At 54.2% G+C, this 22,913-nt stretch overlaps 2 protein-coding genes across 3 annotated transcripts; one reads left to right on the top strand and one right to left on the bottom strand.

The window, feature by feature from the left end:
* Positions 1-2,307: 2,307 nt before the first annotated feature.
* FAM166B (family with sequence similarity 166 member B) lies at positions 2,308-4,150 on the top strand. The gene is made up of 6 exons (XM_004712399.2): positions 2,308-2,363; positions 2,704-2,927; positions 3,025-3,233; positions 3,422-3,473; positions 3,559-3,756; positions 3,972-4,150. The coding sequence occupies exons 1-6, from the start codon at positions 2,308-2,310 to the stop codon at positions 4,058-4,060; spliced, it is 828 nt and encodes a 275-aa protein (XP_004712456.1). The 3' UTR covers positions 4,061-4,150.
* RUSC2 (RUN and SH3 domain containing 2) lies at positions 4,147-22,031 on the bottom strand. 2 transcript variants are annotated; one of them, XM_004712398.3, is made up of 12 exons: positions 21,785-22,029; positions 14,596-16,680; positions 9,759-10,400; positions 9,330-9,515; positions 9,033-9,173; positions 7,937-8,013; positions 7,560-7,734; positions 7,371-7,476; positions 6,381-6,427; positions 5,197-6,028; positions 4,943-5,080; positions 4,147-4,859 (listed from the first exon to the last, which is right to left on the bottom strand). In XM_004712398.3, exons 2-12 carry the CDS (start codon positions 16,610-16,612, stop codon positions 4,658-4,660), a joined length of 4,563 nt encoding a protein of 1,520 aa, XP_004712455.1. In that variant the 5' UTR covers positions 16,613-16,680; positions 21,785-22,029; the 3' UTR covers positions 4,147-4,657. The 2 variants fall into 2 exon arrangements, with proteins under 2 accessions (XP_004712455.1, XP_045145145.1); XM_045289210.1 differs by lacking the exon at positions 9,330-9,515 and having other exon boundaries at positions 21,785-22,031.
* Between the last annotated feature and the right edge of the window lie 882 nt (positions 22,032-22,913).

Below are 22,913 nucleotides of genomic sequence, written 5' to 3'. Positions count from 1 at the left end.
AGCAAAATGCTTAAGCATCCCCCAAATTAGTCATGACCATTGTGCTAGATCAGGCTGTTTTTGCTTTGCCTGGACCACTCCCTCCTCGGCAGCCACTGCTTTGACTGTTCTTTGTCTTTGGGATCTTTGCTCTATCTTTGGGATCCTACTGTTAAAGCCATGTTTCATCTTCTGCTGAAATCCTTCCAAGAAATGCTTCAGGATCTTCATCCCACTGGTTTCAAATTTCCACAGGTACCTCTTCTCTTGCGGTAGCTGATATGGGCTCAACAGTCTGGCACTCACTGAGCAGAGTTTGTTTTACTTTTTCAGTCGGAATTGTGTAAGCTGAAGTAATTGAGATGTCTGTGGTGTTGGCTATTTTTTCTGCTATGGTGAGAGGATAGAGCCCTGACACACACCTTTCCTGATTTTAAACCAGGCAATATTCCTTTGTTGTGGTTAAACAACTGCCTCTTGATCCATGTACACGTTCCACATGAGCCCAATGAAGTGTTCTGGAATTCTCAGTTTTCTCAAGGCTCACAGTTGGTTATGATACCCATAGTCCAGTGCCTTTATATAGTCAATAAAACACAAGTAAACTATTTCTGGTATTGTTTTCAGCCACAAACAATCTGACATCAGTATCAATATCCCTTGTTCCACATCCTCTTCTGATCTGACCTAAATCTCTTGCAGTTCCCTGTCACTGTATTGCTGCAACTGTTGGAGCATCTTCAGCAAAAGTTTACTTGCACGTGAGAGTAATGATACTTTTCTATAATTTAAGTATTATTTTGGGCCCCCTTCCTTTGGAATGGGTACAAATATGGATCTCTAATTGCTCTTTATGCACAATCCCATGTATTTTATCCTACTCTGAGTGTTAATATTAGTTTCACTATTTAACGCAGGAGAAAGTTGAGGCTTGAGATGAATCTGGCCAAAGTCCCTATTGCTAGTGAAGCTAGTTCTTTGTATTAAAATTTATTTTTAAAGTTATGCCTTTGGCTCTAAGACAAAAAATAAAACATGTCCTTAATAATGAGATCGTGAAGGGAGACGTCAGACAGGGTAAGATATGAGAAAATAATAATTTATAAATTATCAAGGGTTCATGAGGGAGGGGGGGAAATGAAGAGCTGATGGGAGGGGCTTAAGTGGAGAGCAAATGTTTTGAGAATGATGAGAGCAACGAATGTACAAATGTGCTTTACACAATTGATGTATGGATTGTGATGTTGTATCAGCCCTCAATAAAATGATTAAAAAAAATGAGTTCAAGGTCCACTCAAGGCAACAAGATATTGTAAATCTGTTTTCTGACCTCCCACCCATGTCCCACCTTATACTACACCATATTGGCTTCATACTATTATAAGGAGCTGGTGTTGTAGTGTGTTACGCATTGGGCTGCTGATTTCAAGGTCAGCAGTTGAAACCTACCAGGCGCCCCTTGGGAGAAAGATGAGGCTTTCTGCTGTAAAGATGTAGTCTCTGAAACCCACAGGCCAGTTCTCCTCTACCCAAAAGAGTTGCTCTAAGTCAGCCTTGACTTGATGCAGGGAGTTTTATTACATGTATTACTCCATCGGTTACCTGGCAGCCATCAAACTAGTGACGTGCCTCCTTCCCCTGGCTTTGCCTCACAGCCCTGGACACAGTCCACCTGGCCCAGTGAGAGTGTCCAATCAGTAGGCTGAGTCATGGTATCTGCACTGGCTATATAAGGTGGTGTCACTGCGCTTCTGGGCCTTGGAGTGTACACAATTGTAGCCGAGCTAAGCAGCCTTGTTGAACAGATGCTTCCAATTGTTGGAGGTGCGCAATAAAGAATTCGTGTGCAATTATACTGTTGAAATGTCAGGTCATTGCCAGAGGTCTCTAGGCTTTTCCCTGTCACTTGTCCTCCATCTCCTCTTCCCTGGGCTCTGGCCAGTCTTCTCAGAGAACATCTTCCCGGAACTCCACTCTCTCCCACCAACGCCCGACTTTGTAAGCAAGCAAGTCTCCATGACATGACTCTGGTGTGGGGCTCAGGCAGGGGCTTCAGGAGGAACATTTAAAAGGAAGTCTTCTGAGACAGAGCGGAATGTCCTGGGACATGAGGCTGACCTCAGTATTTTGCGGTTGCTTGGGTCTCCGGGTGGAGAGACTAGCAGAGGCCTTTGATCTCCAGTCCTATGGGTCTGCTCTGCTGCCCCCTCCCCTCCGCCCTCCCTTAGCCCCGCCTCCTTCTCCAGGCTCTGCCTACAGCCCTGGACACTGTACACACAGCCCAGAGCCTTTGCTCAAAGGGAGACAAAAGCCTAGGTTCCCAGGGCTATGGCCAGCACCTCCATCCCAGGGCTGGACTCTCAGAAGCTTCATTACATCCCCGGGTAAGACTTTACCCAGAGCACATCTGGGGGCCTTTGCTCATCCGGGGGCCTTAGGGCATAGGGGCTGAGGAGTCTGAGCCCTGCAGCTTAAGCCTTGGGGCCCAAGTGGACGTACCTGTTGGGGAAGCCCAAGGCTAGGGCATTTATGGCCTGGGACAGGAGGAAAGAGAAATAGCCAGGGGGGAGTGCTTCCTGGGCCTGCCAAGCTTTGTGTTGTCTTCTCCATGGTAACTGCAAATACACACCCGAGTCCGGAAAGAGCAGGGCTTTTGAGGTCTCTGCCTGGGGATGGTGTGGAGAAGGGGGCTCTGGGGGTCAGTGGGTGAGTACTGTGCTGCAGGTACACTGGACACTGCCCACTACTGCGGTTCAGCATGGGCCAGACCTATGGGCAGGTGACTGGTCAGCTACTTGGAGGTCCTCCTGGCCTAGCGTGGCCCCCTGTCCACCGCACACTTTTGCCTCCCATCCGGCCTCCACGGTCTCCTGAGGTTCCCAGGGGGGGCCGACCTCCCAGGCGTGGGCACGAAAGGCTCAGCACCAGCATGATCCCCGGATACACAGGTAGGTATGTACTCAGGCACGAACAGGTGCCCCGCCCCCACAACGCGAGCCCCAAATGCTCATTCAGATTTCCCATGACCCCTGCCCACCTGCCCAGGTTTTGTACCACAGGCACAGTTCGTCTTTGCCAAGAACTGCAGCCAGGTCTGGTCTGAGGCGCTGAATGAGTTTACTCAATGGCAACAGAGTCGAGAATTGCCAATGGAAGTCAAGGGAGCAAAAGACCCAGAGAAAGACCAAGAGCCAAAGGCAGAGCTAGAGCCGGAGGCAAGGAGGCAGCCGGTGCCCGAGCTGACGGCAGAACAAGTGAGATCGAGGCGGCTGATGGCGGGTGGGAGCAGGAGCTGAATCCTGTGTGTCCAGGTCCAGGGAGTGGTGTGAGCTGCGGTGTGGGGGGTCTGAGGTGTAGCCCTGGCTGCCAGCTACCCCTGCTGGGAGCCTGTGTTTGAGAGCCTTACTTTTCTTCTGCCAACTGCCCCGCCCCCCGCCCCAAGGCTTCTCCCTACTCCATGGATGACAGAGACCCTCAGAAGTTCTTCATGTCAGGTGAGGGGAGGTGGGCACCGACCAGAGGCATGGGAAAGCCCACCGGGGATGTCGACTCAATATCTGCCCCCGCCCCCGCCCCCAGGCTTCACTGGTTATGTGCCCCGAGCACGCTTCCTCTTTGGCTCCAGTTTTCCGGTGCTCACGAACCAGGCGCTGCAGGAATTTGGGCAGAAGCACTCAGGGGGTGGAGGTCAGAAGGCCCCCAAACACCTCCCTCCACTTCCCAGGACCTACTCTCAGAACTTGTGCCTTTTACCTCACTATGGTGGTTATGTGCCAGGTGAGAACGCCTCCCGGCGGGGGTGGCGGGTGGGGAGGGAGTGGTTTCGGGTAGAATGCATGTGGGCCTTGGTTAGGGAGAAAAGGAAAGGGAGGTAGGTGGCTTAGGGTAGTGGAGTGTGGGCCAGACAGGGCAGATTGGAGGGCCTGGGCCACTGGTTAGGAAAGAGGCCCTTCTTGTGACTAGCTGTGTGATAGACCCTCCTGGCCACACAGGGTACAAGTTCCAGTTTGGTCACACCTATGGACATCTCACCCATGATGCGCTGGGCCTCAGCACCCTGCAGAAGCAGCTCCTGGCCTAGGTACCCGGCCTGCGCGTCTCCCTCCCCTGGCTTCTGTTCCCAGCCAAGCTTTGTGAGGAGGAGGGAGGGGGCGGCAGACACAGTGCTTTGGAGGCCGAGCACCTTTTTTATTAATAGGTGTAATAAATAAATAAATAAATACATGAACAGAAGCCTGGGCTCCTCCCCTACCCTCTGACGACCAGGGCACTGACCACAGCCTATGGACAGGGTGGGGGCTCAGGGCTCAGGCCCCAATACTGTTCTCCATCCTCATCGTTGTCTGGCCTAGGGAACCCTGCAAACGGGCTTTCTGGGTTATTTCCCTCCATAGGGACTTGTCTGCACCCACGGGGAGCTTGGCCCAGAGGGCCTGGGGGATCCTGACCACCCAGTGTTGCACTCTCTCTTCCTTCCCTGGGCGGAGGTGCAGATGAGGTCACTGGGGCAGTCAGAGGGGTTGGGGGGGTGTCATTAATACTGAGCACAGGGAGCGGGTGCCAGCCCACAGGCTCTCTCGGTTGATGCTGCAGCCAAGCCAGGTGGGCTTGGAAGGGGCTCTCAGGTTCTGAGTCTGGGGCTATGAGGGTCCCTGAGGCCACCAGCATGCACAGGGCCTCAGTTTTGGCTGTTTCCAAGGGTTGGACTTGAAGTTGGGGTCAAGGTCACGTAGGCCAGAGGCACCAGGCCAGTGTCGGGGCCGCGGCTGCAGCGCAGCCAGTCTCCTGGGGCAGAGCCCAGCACACGGAGGACATCGCCCTTGTGGAAGCTCAGCTGTCCGGGGCCTGAGGCCAGGCGGTGGCACAGTGCCTGCACCTCGCTGGAAAAGTAAGAAACCGGAGTCAGAGAAACCCCACTGCAAGCCAACCCCAGCCCTCCGCGTTCCCATAGCCCAGAGCTCACCACGGGGGCGTGGAGGGTGTGGCTGGAGAGGGAGGCATTTGTGGGCTCTCCTGAGGCTCGGGCTCTCGCCGGGCACCCACCGTCTGTGCCACCAGCTGGAACATGGACTTGTCTAGGCTCAGCCAGTCTGAGGGCAGCCTGGGGAGAGAGCCAGGACTGTTTCTGTGCTTGCCCTAGCCCGGAACAGGCTCCCCATTCTGCTTCCCAGTCCCTGACTATGGGGGGTAGAGGGGGGGCGGGAAGGCTGCTCTCACCTGCTTGGGGGTCGGGCCTCCCGCTGAGCTTTTCGGGACCCAAAGAGGTGTCCCCACTTGATGCCTCCAGGTGCAGCCTCTGAAGCCCTGTCCTCATTTTCTGCTGGAGGAGGAGCAGCGGGCCCCCCTCTCTCCCGACTGCGACTGCGCCTGAGCTCGGCCAGCACAGAGTCAGGGGGGCTCCCCACCCAGAAGGGCCAGCCCCTCTCCCGGCCAAGGGCTTCCTCGGGGGCAGGGCAGGCCTCAGCTCCCTCCACCACACCTTCTCGTGGGGGTGGAGCCTGGGAAGACCCCCCTCCTCCTAGCCCTTTCTTTCTCTCACTGCTGCTGGTGCAGCTGATACTGCTGCTATTGCTGCCACCCCGTGGGAACCTAGAACCTTCCACGGAGCCATCGATGTAGACCTGGGAACTCTGCATGAGCTGGTACCACCAGCCAGCCTGCCCACCTCGGGCCGACCTGCCATGTCCTGAGCTCCCAGCTGCCTCTGCCACCTCCTCCTCTTCTCCTCCTTCTGAGGCACCCACGCCTTTCACCCGCTCCCCACGGGCGGCTCTGTCCACATCTCTGGGGCCCTCTGGGCCCCGGGACCGGGCCAATTGCAGCGTCGAGTGAGCAGACAACAGCAGGTCCTGGGACACTCGCAGCAGTTCCTTGTGCTGCCGCTGCTGCTGACCACTCTGCAGGAGCCGGTGCTGGAACAGCAGGTCCAGGCTGAAGGGCAGCAGGGCCAGGGGCTGGAGCAGCAGCAGCAGCTCCTCGAAGAGGCCAGGGCACACAGTGTGAGCGGCACTCAGGAAGCCCCACGGCTGGTAGTGGGTCTGGATGATGTCTGGAGCGAGAGGGGGGGAGGGGCTGATCCACACAGAGCAGGACCATCCGCTTAGGGTAAGCAACTCCGAGAGGCCTCCTGGTACTGCTGCACAGGCTGCGTGCACTGCACCCGTGCTGCCCCTGATGCTGGGCACTGCGTGAACTCCACATCCCTAAGCTGGGAGGAACAAGCTTCCCGACTGCATGCATACCCTGGGGAAGGCCTGGGGTGGCAGTCTAAAGCGTGGAGGACAGAGCTTGTGTGCCCCTCCACCCAGCCCCTCCACTGGCATCTGAATGAACTAGGCCTTCCTCCCTTGGGTTGGGCTTTAGATGGAGTCTGTAGAAGTGGGCAGGGTGCTGGGCATTACCTTCATGGCTATAGAGGTGGTTGACCCAGAACTCCAGAGACCGGATGCTGTGGGGAGACAGGTGGAGTAGGGACAGAGTCAGGTAGGGGTCCGACACAGGGCCGAGGGATGGACGAACACCTCCTTGCATGGCAAGGATACCACCTGCTTCAAAATTCACCTAACAGAGTTCTAGAAAGTCAATATGGACGGAGGGGGGGGCAGGGGGGCGGCGGCGCGGGGAGGAGGAGATGGACATCTGATTCACAACACTTCTTCCAGGAAGGGAGCTGCCTTGCAGAAGGCCTGAGAAGCCAGGGAAGCTCAAGGGCACCCACTACCGAGAGAGAGGTGCACAGGCATGCCCCGCTTCACATGTTGGGCGCCTGTAGTCTCATAAGCTTTGCTTGCTTGTTTGTTTTATAAGCAGCTTTTGTTTATTATTTCCCCTAATGGTTTATGGTTTTAAAGACCCTCAGACCCAGGCTTACACATCTGGGGACTACAGGTGGGTGAGGCAGAGAAGTGGCTCTGGGCGAGGGTTTTATTCATGGGGGAGGGGGGCGTGGCGAGGTGGGGGGCAAGGCTGGGAGCACTCTGCTCCTCGCTCCCTCTAGTTTCTGCTGCTGCCCTCCCCCTGCCATGCCCCCCCACCCTTCCTCTGTGTTGGCCAGCAGGTCCAGCAGTGGCAGGGAGGGGAGAATGATCAGACGTGGGCTTATGTCAGGCTTCAATAGGGTGTCCTCACATCGAGCTGTTTCACAGAAGGTCAGGTGGATGTTGAACAATGCATACCTGTATTGATGTGGGTCCCAAGGTGGGGTTAGGGTCAAGCAGGATTTAGAAGCAGTGTTAGAGAAACCTGGCTAACTTCCAAATAAGGCCGGTTATAGGTTTGTAAAAGTAGAAGCCCAGTAGTCTGCCCCAGTAGTCTGCTAAGTGGAGCTGGCGGGGAGAAGGTGAGCCTGCGCCCCCTGCCGTCCCAGCCTAGGAGCAGAGGCCGGCACTCACTTGAGCAGGCCCAAGATGAAGGCGTTGAAGCGCATGGTGTGGTTGGTGAGCTCCGGGGACTGGCTGACTTTGTTGCAGAGGCTGTGTAGGACCTTGGTGGAGGGGCCTGAGGGGAAGCCAGGGTTGGAGGTCACATGGGCAACCTCTCAAATCCAGCCCAGCACCCCCAGCTTGCCACCCTACACTTACCCAGCTGGGTGGAAGCCTCCACCACACTCCACGGCATGTTCTTCCGCTGCCCAATGATGACGTCCAGCACGAAGGCCTTGAGCCCGTCCTCCAGCACAGCGCGGACCGCAGGGCACAAGTACTTCAGAACCAGGTGGCCGATGTTGGGGCTCACAGAACTGTTCCCCAGCTTGGCCTGCAAGTGCAGAGAGGGAAGTGCAGGAATCATTTGAGGCCTGGACCCCCTCCGAAGGTTCGTCCTCTGCAGCGCCTTCTTGCCATCCCCATCCCGAGGGTCCCCACTCTGCGCCAAGGGCAAGAGAACAGTGCCCGATGGTGGCACCCAACAGGTGAGGCTCGGCAAGGTTAGGGCTCAGCTCTCCACACTTCTTGCCTACCTTTACCCCAGGATCCCGGCTTGTGCCGAAGTGGGCAACAATGAGGTCAACAGCCGTGTTGACAGCTTTTACCAATCCTGCAAGCAAGAATTTGATGTGTCAGGGACGGAGCAGATGCTTCACCAAGCCAGCTGGGGCTGAAGTCTCAGTGGGAAGGGCCAGGGCTTTCATATTTCCTCTCGGCACCTGTACAGAGCTCTCATCAAGACACCCAGGGCCTGGCCCTCTGTCTAGCTTTCAAGCCCCTTTTGTCTTCACCTCTCAGCCTGGGCCCACCTCAAGGACAGCCTTGTCAAGACCCGTAGCTCTCCCCCAATTCTGGACCAATCCAACTTTCCTTCGCCCACCCCTGTGCAAAGCAAGGCCACTAGTGCAGCTAGGGCCATGCTTTGATAGGTGCCTTGTGAGCATCTTGTCCTCAGTATAACACTGACCTGGTGCCAAGGCTAATCCTTACTCCTCTCCTTAGACCCTTGGTTCTACCACCTCCCTTCTCATTCTCCAGAGAATGTTACCCCCTACCTCCCCCAGAGACCAGAGGCCCACAGCCACGGAGCCCGTTCACTTCCCTGCCCCTCCTAAAATCATCCTCACCTGCGTTCTATCTGTCCCCCCCCTCTCTCTTTCTTTCTCCTCTCAGACGAGGTGTGTATTCTTTCCTGAATGCCAGTGTGCCCTCTCCCTAAGCTTCAGATCTCCCTCGTTGCCTCTGCAAGGAACCTCATCTTTCGATCTTTCCACAAACTCCTTCCCTTTGGCCACAATGATGCTCAACTCTTTGCCATGGTCCCACTGATAGACGTTTCTTGTGGCCCGCTGGCGAAGCACAGGGTCCTTGTCTGTGCTCATTTGACAAGCTGCTGTCATCACACTCCCCTGAACCCCCAGGAAGGACTTGAGCCCTGATTCTTCAGTAACTGATCAATGGCCCTTGCTTACCACACAGCCCACAGTCCTCCGTGTAAAGACTTGGACCTTTCACCTCAGGTCTGAGCTCTCCAACTCCTCCCCAGAACCTTTGTGCACCGGTTGGGAGGGCCACACGCTGACTGGTCATGCCACAGAGCCCTGGGCCTTGGCTGGGGAGTACAATCACCTTTCTTCTGAAGCAGGTCGATAGAAATGGCTTCCGAGTTACCGTCTGGGGACAGACAAAACTCAGCTGGCGGTTTCTCGGTCAAAGAGAAGGGGTCTTGGAAGTCAGGGCAGGTCAGCGGCAACGGCTTCAGTACCTGAGCTGGAAAGGAGAACATGTCAATCTCTTTTCCTAAGTTCCGACCAGTTCTGTGCCATATCCTTCCAGACCCCTGTTCCTGCAGGCATGACCCCTTCTCGAGCCCTGCCCAGCTGTGGCCCAGCCTGCCCTGGGTGTCCTGGGGCCTAGCCCACACACCATTCAGCCGGCAGTGCAGATGGGCTGCACCACTGAGGGCACCCGGGAACTCAGAGATGGGGTTTCTTCGGGCCAGCTGAGCCTCCTGTGGCTTTCGGTCTAGGCTCCCTGCCAGACCAGGTGGCCCCAGCGGGTTCTTCCTTCGGTATTCCCGCCATTTGAGCGCTTGAGGGGACAGGTGGTTGGCTGGAAGCAGGGCAGATTAGCAGAAGAGACAGGCGAGCAAGAGTTAGCAGGAGACAGACAGCATGTCACAGCCACCCTGCAGGCCCACACCGAACACCAGAGTGGGGGGGATGACCCACAGATGCAGGGGGCGCAGATACCAACATTTTGACCTCTGACCCCAAGCTAGAGTATAAGCAACCATTCAAAGGAGAGACAGAAGTGGGCACTTAAGGTGAGGGGGAGAGGGTGAGAAGCTCATACCATTACTGGGCCTGGAAGCCATGCTACTCTCACCACCTCCCCGGGCCAGGCTCTCGGCTCGGCTGAGGCCGGATCTCCAGGCACCCAGAGGTGGCAAGCTTCCCGTTCCATGGAGCCGGTACTCAGCCAAGGGCAGTGTCTTTGGCTCCTCCTTCGGAGACTGCTGGGAGGCACTGGGCCGGGCAGCAGGAGAGCATGAGCGGCTCCATGGGGGTGGGCTGCTGGCCGCTGTGGCCTCCTTGGGGGCAGGGGAGCATGAAGTGGAGGCGGAAGAATCAGTGCTGGGCCCAAAGGGGCCGGCACTCCGGATGGGGGAGTAGCTGCCCAGGGGTGACGGCCGAGAGGTCTCAGGCTCAGGCCCAGCTTTCCTGGCCCCTTTGGCGGCAGTTCGGGAAGTAGATGCCAGAGGTTCCCCGGAGGGGACAGGGCCTGGGGCGTGAGCAGGGGCAGCCACCAGCAGGGCAGGCTGCTGGGTCCGGCTGCAGCCCGAGAGGCTGTAGAGCTGGGACAGGCTGTGCAGGGCCCGGGCCTTGCTCAGCTGCTTGGGGAAGTGGTGCTGGAAGACGAAGGGCTGGATGGGCAGCGTGGTGGGTCTCTGCTCCTTGCTGTAGCGCAGGACGGGCCGGCTGTCAGCACCACCCCCTGTGACAACAGGGACGGAGAAGGGGTCAGGCAGACAGGCACAGAAGGAAGCCCATGAGAAGTGAAGAGGCAGACACAGGAAGTGATGCCCGTCCACTGAGGCTCAGGACTTCCATAGGATGGAGTGTCACACACACACACACACACACACATATGACTGCATGGGGGAGGGGGCATCCCAGAATATGACATCCCGGCGGTTTTATCTAACTACACGTGCTGGGTTTTCGCTCTTCTTCCCCTCCTTGGCTCCCCAGGTGGGTGCTACCTTGGGGCAGTTCTTAGAGCTCCCGCTCCACTCTGTGCGTAGCTCAGCCTGCCACCGAGATGGCTTCCAAGTCCACCTTGAAAGCCAGACCCTCTCACTGATCACTGGATCATGAGCTTTTAGGCTTCTGCTTTTACTTAAATTTGCATAGTCTTTCTCAGGTTTTCTTTAGATGAAAAGCCCCCGGCCTTGCATTCTGGTCAAAAGCAGAATCACTAGTTCCTGTGAGACCTAAGGACTTGGGGTCAGAGGCACACCAAGAGCTCTCTCCTCCACCAGCACATTTCCATCCTTCACCAAATGCCACCACTACAGCAAGCTTTCCTTGTTTTCTTCCCCTACCCTGCTGATCTGGTCACGATTCTGGCCCCTGCTCACCGTGCACAGAGGTGTGTTCCCCAAGACTAGCCCGCTTCTGTTCTCTTAGCTGCTCTTCAGATCAACCTTCAAACTATGGGGCTCAGAACTACAGGGCACTGCCCAGGGGGGACTGGCTCTGTCAAGGCATTGTGCTTCTAAGAAAAACCCGTGCAGACTGTAAATACTCGAATGAACAGGAGGTGGCGCTATACGCACTCACATGGCCAAAGTCCCTAGGCGTGGCACCATTGGCCGAACCACTGCGAGGTGAAGCAGCCATCAGTATCCTCACTTCTCCCATCCATTGGAAATTCAGTGAGATTTTACTAATTTGCCTAAGGTCACACTATCCAGAGTTTGGAGCCCGAAGCATGCCTAACTGAGGGCTTAAATTTGAGGCCAGTGCTCTGACTACACCCGACCCCACCCATGAACTAGTACCAGACCAGGTTTCCCTAGTCATCCTTTTCTAACCATACAGCCTGCGGCCTTTATCACCACGCCATTCTCCCTTGCTCCGTGTGCTGCAGCTAGACCTTCAGCTGTCAGGTCAAAGGCCACATCCTCAGTAAGACCACCTCTGAGCACCGTCCCAATGGTGTCCACCCAATTCCTCCGGCAAACCCCAACTCATTACGCAGCTTTCTAGTCTGTTCTTTTTGTAACCATTCTAGATCATCTTACATTTTCCTGGGTTCCCGGTTTGTTTGTCCTCACGAGAGCCCCAGGAAGGCGGGGATGGTGTGTGCGCTGCAGCCCCAGTGCTGGGAATAGAGGCTGCCATACAGCAGGTACTGAAAAAGCATGCTTGTTGAACTCCCACTGTCACCCCCAGTTCGAGCTGCTCTCACTGCACCCAGAACCTGTTAGCTTCCTAAAATACCAGTTTTATTTGGTTTCCAGTCAACCCTACTTTCATCAGAATAAAGTCTAAGCAGTGTGGCTAGAGGTGCCCACACCAGCCACGTAAGGCTGCTCGCCTCTCCCTACTGCATCCCAATCTTTCAGCGTATTGCTCTTCCTCCTGTGAGCATCCTCTCCTGTCTGCTTCCTTCAATGCCAGTCATCTCACAAGGTCCAGATGATCCGAGCTCTGGCTTAGGCCCTCCCAACCACAGCTGTATTTTACCTGCTATGTAAAATGTCTACTTCTGACTATCTATCCCAACTCTTTTAAAAATCGTTCTGCGGGGGTGGGGTGGGTGGGTGAATCAGGGAAGAGGGGAGGGCTACTGTGGGAATGGATCCTAGTTTTGCCCCCAGAGAATGTAGGGACAATAAGGTCTGTTGCTTCAATGGCCCTTGAGACAGGAGACTACATTTGTCTGCATTTGCTCTGCTCTAGCTGGAATAGTTCTCACTCTCTACTTCTTTCTTAAGATAGTGCCCAGAAAAAGAAAAGAAAAAAGATGGTGCCCAGGACGGATACATTGTAGTCCAGGTGAGCACTAACAGGTCCAGAGCAACAGAGGGGCTAATAAATTCTCCCTTCCGACTCGAAAAAGCCCTATCAAATTGCTGACTCTTTCTGAGCTTGCAATCAATTTAAGAGTCCAAATCAACTCAAGTGCATAGCCAGCTTTACACTGGCCCCTAGCTTTATAAGTTTTGTCCCTTCCAGATTAGGTAAGATCAGTTTTAACTCTGCCATTTTTACATCTTTACTCTGCCATCCAGGATCTCAAAGCACCTTCTCAGCTTCTCACAGCCATTCCCAGACTGGACGAAGCTGCCTTCTTTCTTTATTCAATTTTGATTGACATGAAAAACAAGACACTGCACACAATCAAGAGAAGAACCCTGTGACAGGTCACTCGAGACAGGAGACTCAATATGTAAAGTCAAACTTGACAGAGAAAACCTGTAAGGCTCCTCCCACCTGCCCTGCTCCATCTATTCTTGCCCCCAGAGTCACAGGCACAGCATCCCTGTTTCTAGATACATCAAACTGCATCAGACACTGCAGTCTATGGAAGTTGAGGGCCCTGACCAATCCCTGATATTTCAGATCCAACCTCTGCTATTGAGATCCTTGGGAGGACCCTCTGGGCAGCTCCCTCAGCATGTTTAGGGCTGGGAAGTCTTCTAATGAGTTGTAATTCCCCATAGCAGGGATAATACCATCTATGGGGTCTTTTAAAACCCCTTTCCTTTGAGAGGCCAACAGTCTCAGATTAATATAGCAAATAGCTTTTGGGGAAATTGGCTGCCCTTGCTTCTACCCTCACTACACCTAGATATTGCTTTCAGATGTTGCCTGCAGTCTTTTTCTCGGGTGATTTCTCTTCAGAATTCATTTAGTTATATATATATGTATATATATATATATAATTTAAAGGCTCTTTAACTACTGTGACATCACGCTCTCCTTTTCGGGCAGATTCTCAGTTTCCTCAGTGGCCCCCCTTAAGTGACAGTAGCCCCAGGGCCCTGTCCTTGGTCCTTCCATAATCCCACACACTCCCTGGATACTTTTTCCACTCACATGGCTTCAACTACCACTTTGATTCAAAGAAATGTCAGATCTGTGCTGTAGTCTCCTGACTGCCAGGGAGATGCCCCGGTCATCCACCTTGTCACCCACCCAGCTGAATGGCCTTTCTAACATGCAGAACAGAGCATGCCACTAAGCTGTCGTGAACACACAAACAAACAGCAACACACCATTTCCCCCACCGGGATCCTTCCACGGTTCCAAGCCCATCCCACTGTGGCTATGCCGGCTTCTTTACTGGTCATGCTCTTCTGTCTTTGGTGGCTTTGAACCTCAGACGCGCTTCTCCCAAGTCTCTACAAAGCCTGTTCCTAGTTACCCTTCCAGGCTGTACTTACAGCTACACTGTGTTAGCAGTCCTCTCACGGGCTTCCAGTTGAACTTAGATATCCCAACCCAGTACCAATCGTGTTCTATCCACCACTACCTCCACAGCATCTTTACTCTGTTTTTACCTTTAGGCTGAATTCCTTGGGGGCAAAGACTGTCCCTCTCATCTCTCAATCACCAGCACTGACTTAACATGGGGCCTGGTTTTGAACGGACTTAAAATGGTTTACAAATAAATGCAATAAATGGAGAGTAGGCCTATAGAGGTGGCTTGGAGCTTACAAACTTAGAACCAAGTGTCACATCTGGGGCTCTTGGGAGAGTGCCTGCAAGTGCCACTGGTCTAGGAAGGAACCTCCCAGACCCCGACATGGTTGGCCTGCTGGACATAGCCCCTGGCTCTCCCTGAAGCACTGAAAATTCCCACCTGTCCCAAACTCAACCGATGCCTGGTCTCTACTCTGATATCACTCCGATCCAGTCATCCAGGCTTATGATCACAATCTTGTGAGTACTTCCCCTCCCAATACACTAGTGCGTGGGTCCTGAGTTCTAGCTCCTAGAGGTATTCTTTTATTCGCTATCCTCCTCCCCCACGTTAGCTGTAAGACATACCATACAGACTGATAAGATGCTGGCTCTAGACTGAGGAGCCTCTAGTGGTGACACAGGCTGGCTGGCCGGGACCTATCATAGGGAGGGGCTGTACATAGCTGCTGCTCCTCAGTCCCTGGGTTTCTTACCGTCAGCTCTAGCTCTCGAATCCCTCTGGGTATGGCTGTTGGCTGGGGTCCCGGGAAGAGCAGGCCCTGGATCCATCAGCTGAGCCAGAGGGCCTTGCCCTGCAGCTCTCCAGCCAGCAGGTGGCATCTCGCTGGACTGGGGCCCCTGGCAGACCTGGGTGGACCAGGGCTCGAGGCCAACAAGGTCCATGGTTGGCCCCAGGGGCATGGGTGGTAGGCTATGGCTACAGTGAGTGCCCTCATCTGGTGGACCCATTCTATCTTGCTGGGCTTCTTGAATGGAGGAGAACTCCTGGGAAGAGTCCCCAGTGCTCATCCGAAGTGGGGGAGACCCAGAGCCAGAAGCCTTCTTCCGGCCCTTGGCCAGCTCAGCAAAGGAGGTCACTCTCTTGGGTGGGGAGCTAGGCGCAATCAAGGCTGCAGGGCCCTCGCTCAGGCGCACCGGGCAGCTCAGCATGCGCTCTAGTGAGCTCAGGCGAGCAGAGGGACTGCGCTGTAGGCTGCGGTCATAACTTCGGGAGCGCTGCCGCCCAGTGCTAAGGGTTGGGGGTGACGTATTAGTGTACACTTGTCCCTCCAACACAGGATGGCCCATGGCAGCTGCCATTTCTGCTGAGGAGCCCCCGGCTGCTTTCTCTTCTGGCTTCTGAAATAGGTAATACTCTGAGGGCTGGTTGGGGCCTGGGTCTGGGCCAGGAGCCGGCGCAGGGCTAATCTTCGTGTGTTCTTCTGAGCAGCTGGTGATGGAGGAGCCAGCGGGGCTTGGGGATGACTGGGAGGACAGGTCACAGGTGACAAGTTTATAGTAATTCTGGGTGGCCATGACAAGACGGGCCTGGCTCTGAAAGCAGGCTGTGAGGTCAGCCACGGCTGGGCAGGGCTCACAGTGTGGGCGGTAGGAGTTGCAGTTGGCATCGAGCTCAGGAGATGAGGCGTGCGGACAGCCGTAGCCCCCTTCCCTTTCTCCACTGTCAGGGTGGTGGGACTCACAGGACATCTTGGACTCAGCAGGAGAGGGCTGGAGGTCCAGGTAGAAGGCTCCGGGGTCTGAGTGGCTACCGAAGGAAGCGTCGCTGCAGGAGTGTGGGGCAGAGTTGAGGTTGGTCCGGGCGTGGCCGTGCATCTTGTTGTAGAGGGTGCTGAAGGTGACCAGCACACCGTCCGAGCTGTTGCAGGAGGAGTCACTCACATAGCCCATGGACTGGTCAGCTGCCTCTGACTGGCTAGATGTGCTGCTGCAGCGGCAATGTGGAGGCCCTGAGCCTGAGCATCCGGGGTTCCTTGGGGAGTCATCTGAACTGAGCTTCCACTCCTGGTCAAAGGAAAAGCCAGAGGTATCGCTGGCTCCGCCCCCACTGCCACTCCCGCCAGGCCCCCCACACTCATCCAGCTCCATGGTTTCCGCTTCCAGCTCTGGCCGGCAGCAGTGGCCCACGCTACAGCGCTGGGTAGCCAGGGTCGTCACTGGCTCTTGTTCCTGCCCCTCCACCACGCCAGCTCGACTGCGCGCTGCTCCCCATGGCTTGCCCACCCCAGGGCCAGGCGGGGGTGGTTGGAAAGATGACAGATGGAAGGTGGGCTGGCCAGCTCCATGGAGGTGGAAGGACTGCTGGGTGGCACTGTCCCCGATGCTGCCATCATACAGGTCACCAAGTCCTGGCTCACCCACACCCTCCTGCAGCAAGAAGGGATTGTGTCGCTTAGGGGCCCCAGTGCCTCGTCCATCGCGACCCCTGCTCTTGGTACCCTCTGCCGGCCACGCCGATCCCCCTGGAGCTGAGTGCAGGCTGTTGTACAGCAGGGAGTCGGCCTGTTCTAGTTCTTGATCAGGCTGGGTGATGCCCAGCTCAGATGCACAGAAGGGATTGGGTCTTGTGCTCCCACCACTGCCGCTTGCCCCGACACAGCACTGCCTGTCTGGAACTTGACAGTGCACCAAAGGGATGTGGTGGACGATGAGAGTCTCTCCAGTCAGCTTTGGGGGACTATCCATTCTGGAAAGTTCGAACAAGGGCATCAACAGCACCAGAGACTGCCCCCGGAGCCCAGTGGGGCAAAACACATTTCATCAGGAGAGCTTGGCACCTGGAGAAAGAGGGAAAGAAAGGGAGCCTAATGTCACCTCCCTGGAAGGCAGGGACATGCCTTTCAGCATATCATTTTCAGATAGCGCCGAGCCCAGGAGGAGAAAAGGCTTGGTGTGGAAGGAGCTCTGATAATATCGGGTTCTCTAGGGCGGGGCAGAGCCCGCCACAGCGCTGTTCTGCACAGGGCAGCTCTTCCTCTCCCCTTGGTTTTAAGTCCACCACTCCTGGGTGACAAAACCCAAGGTCCTTTAAATACCGCACAGGAGGGTCTCCGCGGGGCACCTTGGGGCCAGTGCCGTTCCCCGCCCTTTCCAGGTCTCTGTCCTTATGTGTAAGCTACCACTGACCTGAGCATAAGGAAATGATGGAAAGTAAAACATCCGGCCGTCTCCAATAGCACAGACACTGAGGGGAGAGGTTCCAGACACAGCACCAGCAGGTGGGTCTAGAGGGGGTGGGGGTTCTTGAGCAGGCTATTACATCATCAAAGCAAGAGGCTATAGTTTCCTAAGAAAAATATTTAAAAAGATATTCTATCACTTGACCAAGTGAGTAGACCCCCTTTCTTCTCTGAGTCCCAGACTCCTTGTCCCTCTAGGATTAGCTGTGGGTTAGGTATCATTGCTGCTTCCACTGCTGCACTAGAACGTCTTGAATGGAGAGAGAGCGAGAGCTAGGCATTAGGACGGCTGGTGCTAACCTTTTCCTCCTTGAAGAGTGTGGGGTGCTATTTTTCTTTCTTTTGGATCCCTCTACCACAACTTCACATAAAGCCTGGAAAACTTGAGAGGCGGATAGTCTTAGGACTTACCTTGTGCTCGTGGTTGGTGTCAGAGTAGATTCTGACTCAATGCCATCCTACGTACCACAGAAGAAAACACTGCCTGGTCCTGAGCCTCCCCACCATTGATCTGTTGGAGCCCATTGTTGCCGCCTCTGTCACTCCATCTCCCTGAGGCTCTGCCTCTACTTTACCCAACCCGATGTCCTTTTCCAGGGCTGGCTCCTCTGGATAACAGGTCTCCCGAGGAACCTAAAATCTGCCCAGGTTTAGCCTCCATCTGAGCTCGGCAAGCCACGGCCCATGAGCAGCACGCAACCCTTCTCAGTAAGTGACTCTGAAGTCAAACGGAAAATGCTTAAAGGCTATTATTCAGATAATGGCAATTTCATCTGTTTGTAAAAATGTACGATGGATTTCAAATAATTTTAAAATTGTTGTGAAGGACTGGCTCTTCTGTCTCAAAAGTTTGCCAGCCCCAGGTCTAGATCCTTTACTACGGGGAGTCTCTCGAAGTCTCTTGCCAGTTTCACCTCTGTTAGGCTCACGAGTTCGCTTGTTCAAGATCTCCTAGCCTGGCAGAGTCATTCTGAGCTTCTCGGGTCTCTTGGCTTCCAAGCTCAGACCCAAAGTCTTAACTCTCATAGACTCTCACATCTAGTTTCTCTAAGTAATTGATTTCTTTCCTCTTTCACTCTTGCCATTTTCCTTTCACCCACCCTGGGCTTAAATCCCCTATTTCTTTCATCTACCATTTAGTTGAGCCCTTTAGACCCCAATTTCTTAAAATTCCACTCATTTAGGATAGAGGCCCACAGCTGGAGTGTGGTATAGAGCTAATGCTCAAAGATATGGACAAAACATAAAAGAAAAATCATTCAACTGGACAATTAAATCTTTGCATGAGGACTGAAGTATTAAAATATAACATTAAATTAAAACGATAAAAATTGTTCAAATCCCTCTTCCTCTTCTCTTTTGTGAGAAGAAGCCTCCTCTGGTGGATTTCTAAGTCTTGGTGTGTTGATTGATTAAAGGGCTTCTCTCCAGAATATACAATAATACAACTCAATTATAAAAAAGAGAATCCAATTGAAAAATGAACACAGGGTTTGAAGAGACATTTCTCCCAAGCAGAGATACAAATGGCACTAAGCATATGAAAGAGATGCTCTGTATCATTAGGCACTAGGAAAATGAAGATCAAAACCACAAGGAGATGCACCTAAAAAGAGCAAGGGACTTGTTGAAGATCATTCAATGACTAAAGGACAGTTAAGATGGAATTCAGAAAGCTTAATTTTTGACCATTTTGGGGGAACCAGTGAACAATGTGATGAGAGCAGATTGTATGGCTTGACTTTACACACCAAAGAACATTTAGGGAATGTATCTAAGTCAAACAGACCTCTTCCTGGGGGTGGCTTGCTCTATAACAAGATGAATTTAACGCTGTGGCCCATCCAAAAATCCCACCATCACGAAGTCCATTAAGACTTACAGGGTTTCCAAATCTGAATCTCTGTGGAAGCAGACAACCTCATCGTTTCTTCTTCAGAGCAGCCGGTAAGCTTAAACCTGCAACCCTGCAGTAGCAGCCCAATGCCTAGCCCATACCATCACAGGGCCAAAGAGCTTGCATAAAGGGTGACAAGAAGTCAGGTGAAAGAGCTTATTCCAGACTCTCTCGAGATGAAATGGAGACACAGGGCAGGTGAAGATGATGGGGAAACTGGGGATCCAGAAGAAGAGAGTTTCCTCAGCAATTGAGTCCTCTCACTGTGCCTAACGGAGAGGCTGAGGCTCTCCATTAAGTAAGAAGTTATGAATGCTAGCACTCCAGACACGGGACGCTTTCTCCGAGAGCCCTTTTCCTGGCCTGAGTCATGCAAATACCAACCATGAACGACCATTGTGAGTACTTACATACCAGAGGAGGAGCCCTGGCGGGGCTGCGAGGGACTGCTAACCTAAAGTTGGTGGTTCACACTCACCAGCTATTCTCAGGGAGAAAGAAGGTTATCTGCTCCTAGAAGATCTGTAGCCCGGAACCCTCTACAGAGTCCCCATAGGTTAGAATCAGCTCGATAGCAGTCGGTTTACATGTCAGACGACTGACATCCATCCACTGCCCTCTAGTTGTTCTGACTCACAGTGCCCCTATGAGGACAGAATAGGGCTGACCCACAGGGTTCCCAAGGCTATGAAGGGTGACTTCCAAGTCTTTCTCGGGTCAAACGGCTGGTGGGTTTGAACTGCTGACCTTTTGATTAGCAGCCGAGCACTTTAGCAGCCGAGCACTTAACCACTGAGCCACCAGGGCTCCTCTGAACCTCCAGAGGTCCGAGATGCATCTATACCAATAGTTCTCAACCTTCCTAATGCTGCAACCCTTTCACACAGTTTCCATGTTGTGGTGACCCCCCAACCATAAAATTATTTTCGTTGCTACTTCATCACTGTCATTTTGCTACTGTGATGAATCGGGCGAGCCCTGTGAAAGGGTTGTTTGACCCCACCCACCCCCAAAGAGGTCACGACCCACAGGTTGAGAACCACACCGATCTCTACTGTTCCTAATTCCACTATAAATCTTTAGAGTGGACACAATCATCCCATTTTAACAGATAAGAAAACCAAGTTTGGAGGATAGAAGTAGTTTGCCCATAATTACACAGCTGAGATGGGATTCAAAACCAAATCTGCCCAACTTCAGTTCTTTTCACTGCAAAAGGTAAACCCTCAGGGCCACACCCCTTTCCTGAAGTCCCTGTATTGACCCTGCCTCCAGGGCAGCTGCTACCTACCTCTCCTGGGCGACCCACTGCTAGCCTCCACCATCAGTTTCTAGCTACCTACTCCCCTCCTTTGCTATCACTCCACTACTGCTTCCCCTGCTCTGGTGACACTCTTCAGGCCCCGCCTCCTGCTTCAGTCCCCAGGCTCCTGTTCCTGCCCCACCCACACCCCCAAACACTTTTCCTGCTCTATTGCCCATTCCTAGACATTTCTGGGAACTAGCCCCCTCTCACAACTTCCCAGTATACCAGTGCTCCTCAACCATCGAGCTGCACAATAAGGAAGCAGTGCGTCTTGTTGGCATCTGTTTCTGAATCATGGATCAAGGTGTTCGATGGAAATGGGAAATGAAGGAACTCTCCCTGCTTGGCAGTAGTGTAACTGGGCAGAAAAACATGCTAACCTCAAGAAGAAAGGTTTCTCTAGTGTTTGGTCAACAATGTCTTTCTGCCAGCCATAGAACTCCTCCCTTTATTGGTCTCTCACACGGAATCTGACCTTGACCTGAGGCCCTGATAAGGAGCATCAATAGCACTGATAAGCTTTTTCCTGTCTAAGTCCTCCCTACTGAGCCCTGGTGGCTAGTGGTGATGTGTTGAGCTGTTAGCCACAAGGTAAGCAGTTCAAACCCACCAGCCATTCCTTGAGAGAAAGACTTGGCTTTCTACTCCCATAAAGAGTTACGGTCTCAGAAACCCACAGATGCAGTTCTGCTGTGCTCTAGGGTCACTCTGAGTCAGAACTGGCTCGATGGCAGTGAGTGGAGAATCTTCTCTCCAAACAGGACACGCAGTGAGAGGGCAGTAGGAAGAATGTAGGAATATTAGTTTAAGATTGGGTTTCAAAAAAAACAGATTGGATTTCTAAGGTTGTGTGAGAAGACTAATAACATCAGGTCAAGAGTCCTAGGCATTACAATACCTGTCCCCACTCCGATATTCCGGGGTGCCTCTTGGTCAACATTTCTTTTTACTCATTTCTTCCTAGATCCCGCTGGGTCCCATCTCACCATAAGATATGGTCCATTTGTGTGTGTGTGTGTGTGTGTGTGTGTGTGAAGGATGGGTTTGATGTTTCTCAGCCCCTCCCCGTGACAGCTGCGTGCCCCCCTGGAAGTCCATCATAAACTCAAAGCTGCGGTAGGAGTGGCCCCTGGCATTAAGCCTTTGTCTCGCCGTCTCTCCATCTGACCCCTCCTCGGTGCTGACCCGCACCCCAGGGCAGCAGCGTCATTAGCGATGCCCAGCAGGGATCTTGGAAGCAAAACAAAAAGGAAGGTTGGGGAGGGAGGAAGGAAGGGAGGGAACCTTCAGCTTCTAGACAAAATCGCCTTATGCCTAAACCTCTGCTGCTTCTACCTCTGCACCACAGCCCAGTGTGCGCAAGGACACGTACGCCTCCTGTCCCTGGTTTCGGTGTCTGGCAGACAAAGCCAGCCATCACACGCCGGGGCCCAGATGTGCTGACCGGCCCGGCCCGTACCGGCCCCTCCCCTCCCCTCCCCCAGCGCTGCCGAGCCTACCTCTGCAAGGAGCCCCGAGTGCACCGGCGGCGGGGCCCTCTGCACTCGCCGGGCTCTACAGTGACAGTTCCCGCAGAGGCACTGTTCCACGGGACCACACGGGGGACCTGGGCCGATTTGCTCGGCTCGGATGTCTGCTAATACAATGGCATCGCCGCTAATGCAGTGAGGCTGCGCAATGCCAGCCCCAGTATCTTGGCTGCTGCCGCTGCCGCTGCCGCGGGTGCTGCGGTGACGTTGCTGCTAAGGGAAGGGGGAAGGAAAGGAGCAGGCATGCCCACCGTACAGCCGCTCAGCCCGCCTCCCTGCCAGTCCCGCGGGCCCCTGAGTCCGGGGAAGGGGGAGGGGGCAGGAAAGAGGAGCCAGCCGCCAGGCCATGCTGCAGACTGAGCTCTGGCTCCTTGCAAGTCTGGGCAGAGGCTTGGGGCGTCCTTCCTTTCTGAAGCCCCTCCCTACGGACTTCTGCCAGAAACCTCTCCCTCCTCTGCCCACCCTCTCTGAAGGCCTCCTTGTTTCCCCCCTCAACAGGATTCCAGACCCGCCACGGGTGGAGCAACCAATCTGGGAGGGGGACTCGGAAGCCCTAAGGGAGGCTGCCGGCGCCGTGACAAGCTTAGCCCCGTGGATGCTGAACTAAGCACTCTAAGCCCTGGGCGTCCTAGGGCGTGCCTCCTCCAGGAAGTATCTGTCTCAGGGAAAAGGGAGATTGGGCCAGGGGCAGGATTCTGTACACAGGATGGTGGCGAGCCTCTAAGATGCCCTTGGCTGCAAATACCCTTCCTCACAGTCAAGTTCAGTCCTCTGCCTCTTCCGAGGGCGAGCAAGCTGTGACTGCACCAGAATCGGAGGGTCTGGGGGAAGCAACCGGTGGCCAGACGAGCGGCTGGGGTGTCCCTCTTCCTAGGAAAAGACCTGCTAAGGGGAAGGAGTGGCTAGAAAAAAAACCTCAGTGCGCCCTCTGCCCCTCCCTCGATCCACCTTCCCCAGGGGCTGTCTCAGTCCCTGGCCTCCAACTGGGCTTGGCCTTCCTTCCAAAGCCAGCTAGTGGGGACTCTGCAGTCCGCCCGAGAAAGAAGCCTTGTGGTTGATTTCCCTGATTGCTTCTTCCGTCCCCTAGAGAGCCACGAAG

The sequence above is a fragment of the Echinops telfairi genome, unplaced genomic scaffold (assembly GCF_000313985.2).
Source record: "Echinops telfairi isolate 266 unplaced genomic scaffold, ASM31398v2 ScPeMD7_25;HRSCAF=90, whole genome shotgun sequence".
Classification (NCBI taxonomy): Eukaryota; Metazoa; Chordata; class Mammalia; order Afrosoricida; family Tenrecidae; genus Echinops; species Echinops telfairi.
The sequence above is the reverse complement of the archived record's forward strand: the minus strand, read 5'-3'. Positions and strand labels throughout refer to the sequence as shown.

Excerpts from the sequence above, each read along its gene's own strand:
- FAM166B (XM_004712399.2), top strand. The coding sequence starts at position 2,308 with ATGGCCAGCACCTCCATCCCAGGGCTGGACTCTCAGAAGCTTCATTAC. Across the intron at positions 2,364-2,703 it reads AAGCTTCATTACATCCCCGG|GTACACTGGACACTGCCCAC; the intron begins GTAAGACTTTAC and ends ACTGTGCTGCAG. Across the intron at positions 2,928-3,024 it reads CATGATCCCCGGATACACAG|GTTTTGTACCACAGGCACAG; the intron begins GTAGGTATGTAC and ends CCACCTGCCCAG.
- RUSC2 (XM_004712398.3), bottom strand. The coding sequence starts at position 16,612 with ATGCCCTTGTTCGAACTTTCCAGAATGGATAGTCCCCCAAAGCTGACT. Across the intron at positions 9,516-9,758 it reads GGCTTCCAGGCCCAGTAATG|CCAACCACCTGTCCCCTCAA; the intron begins GTATGAGCTTCT and ends CCCTGCTTCCAG. Across the intron at positions 6,428-7,370 it reads TTCATCTTGGGCCTGCTCAA|CATCCGGTCTCTGGAGTTCT; the intron begins GTGAGTGCCGGC and ends GTCTCCCCACAG.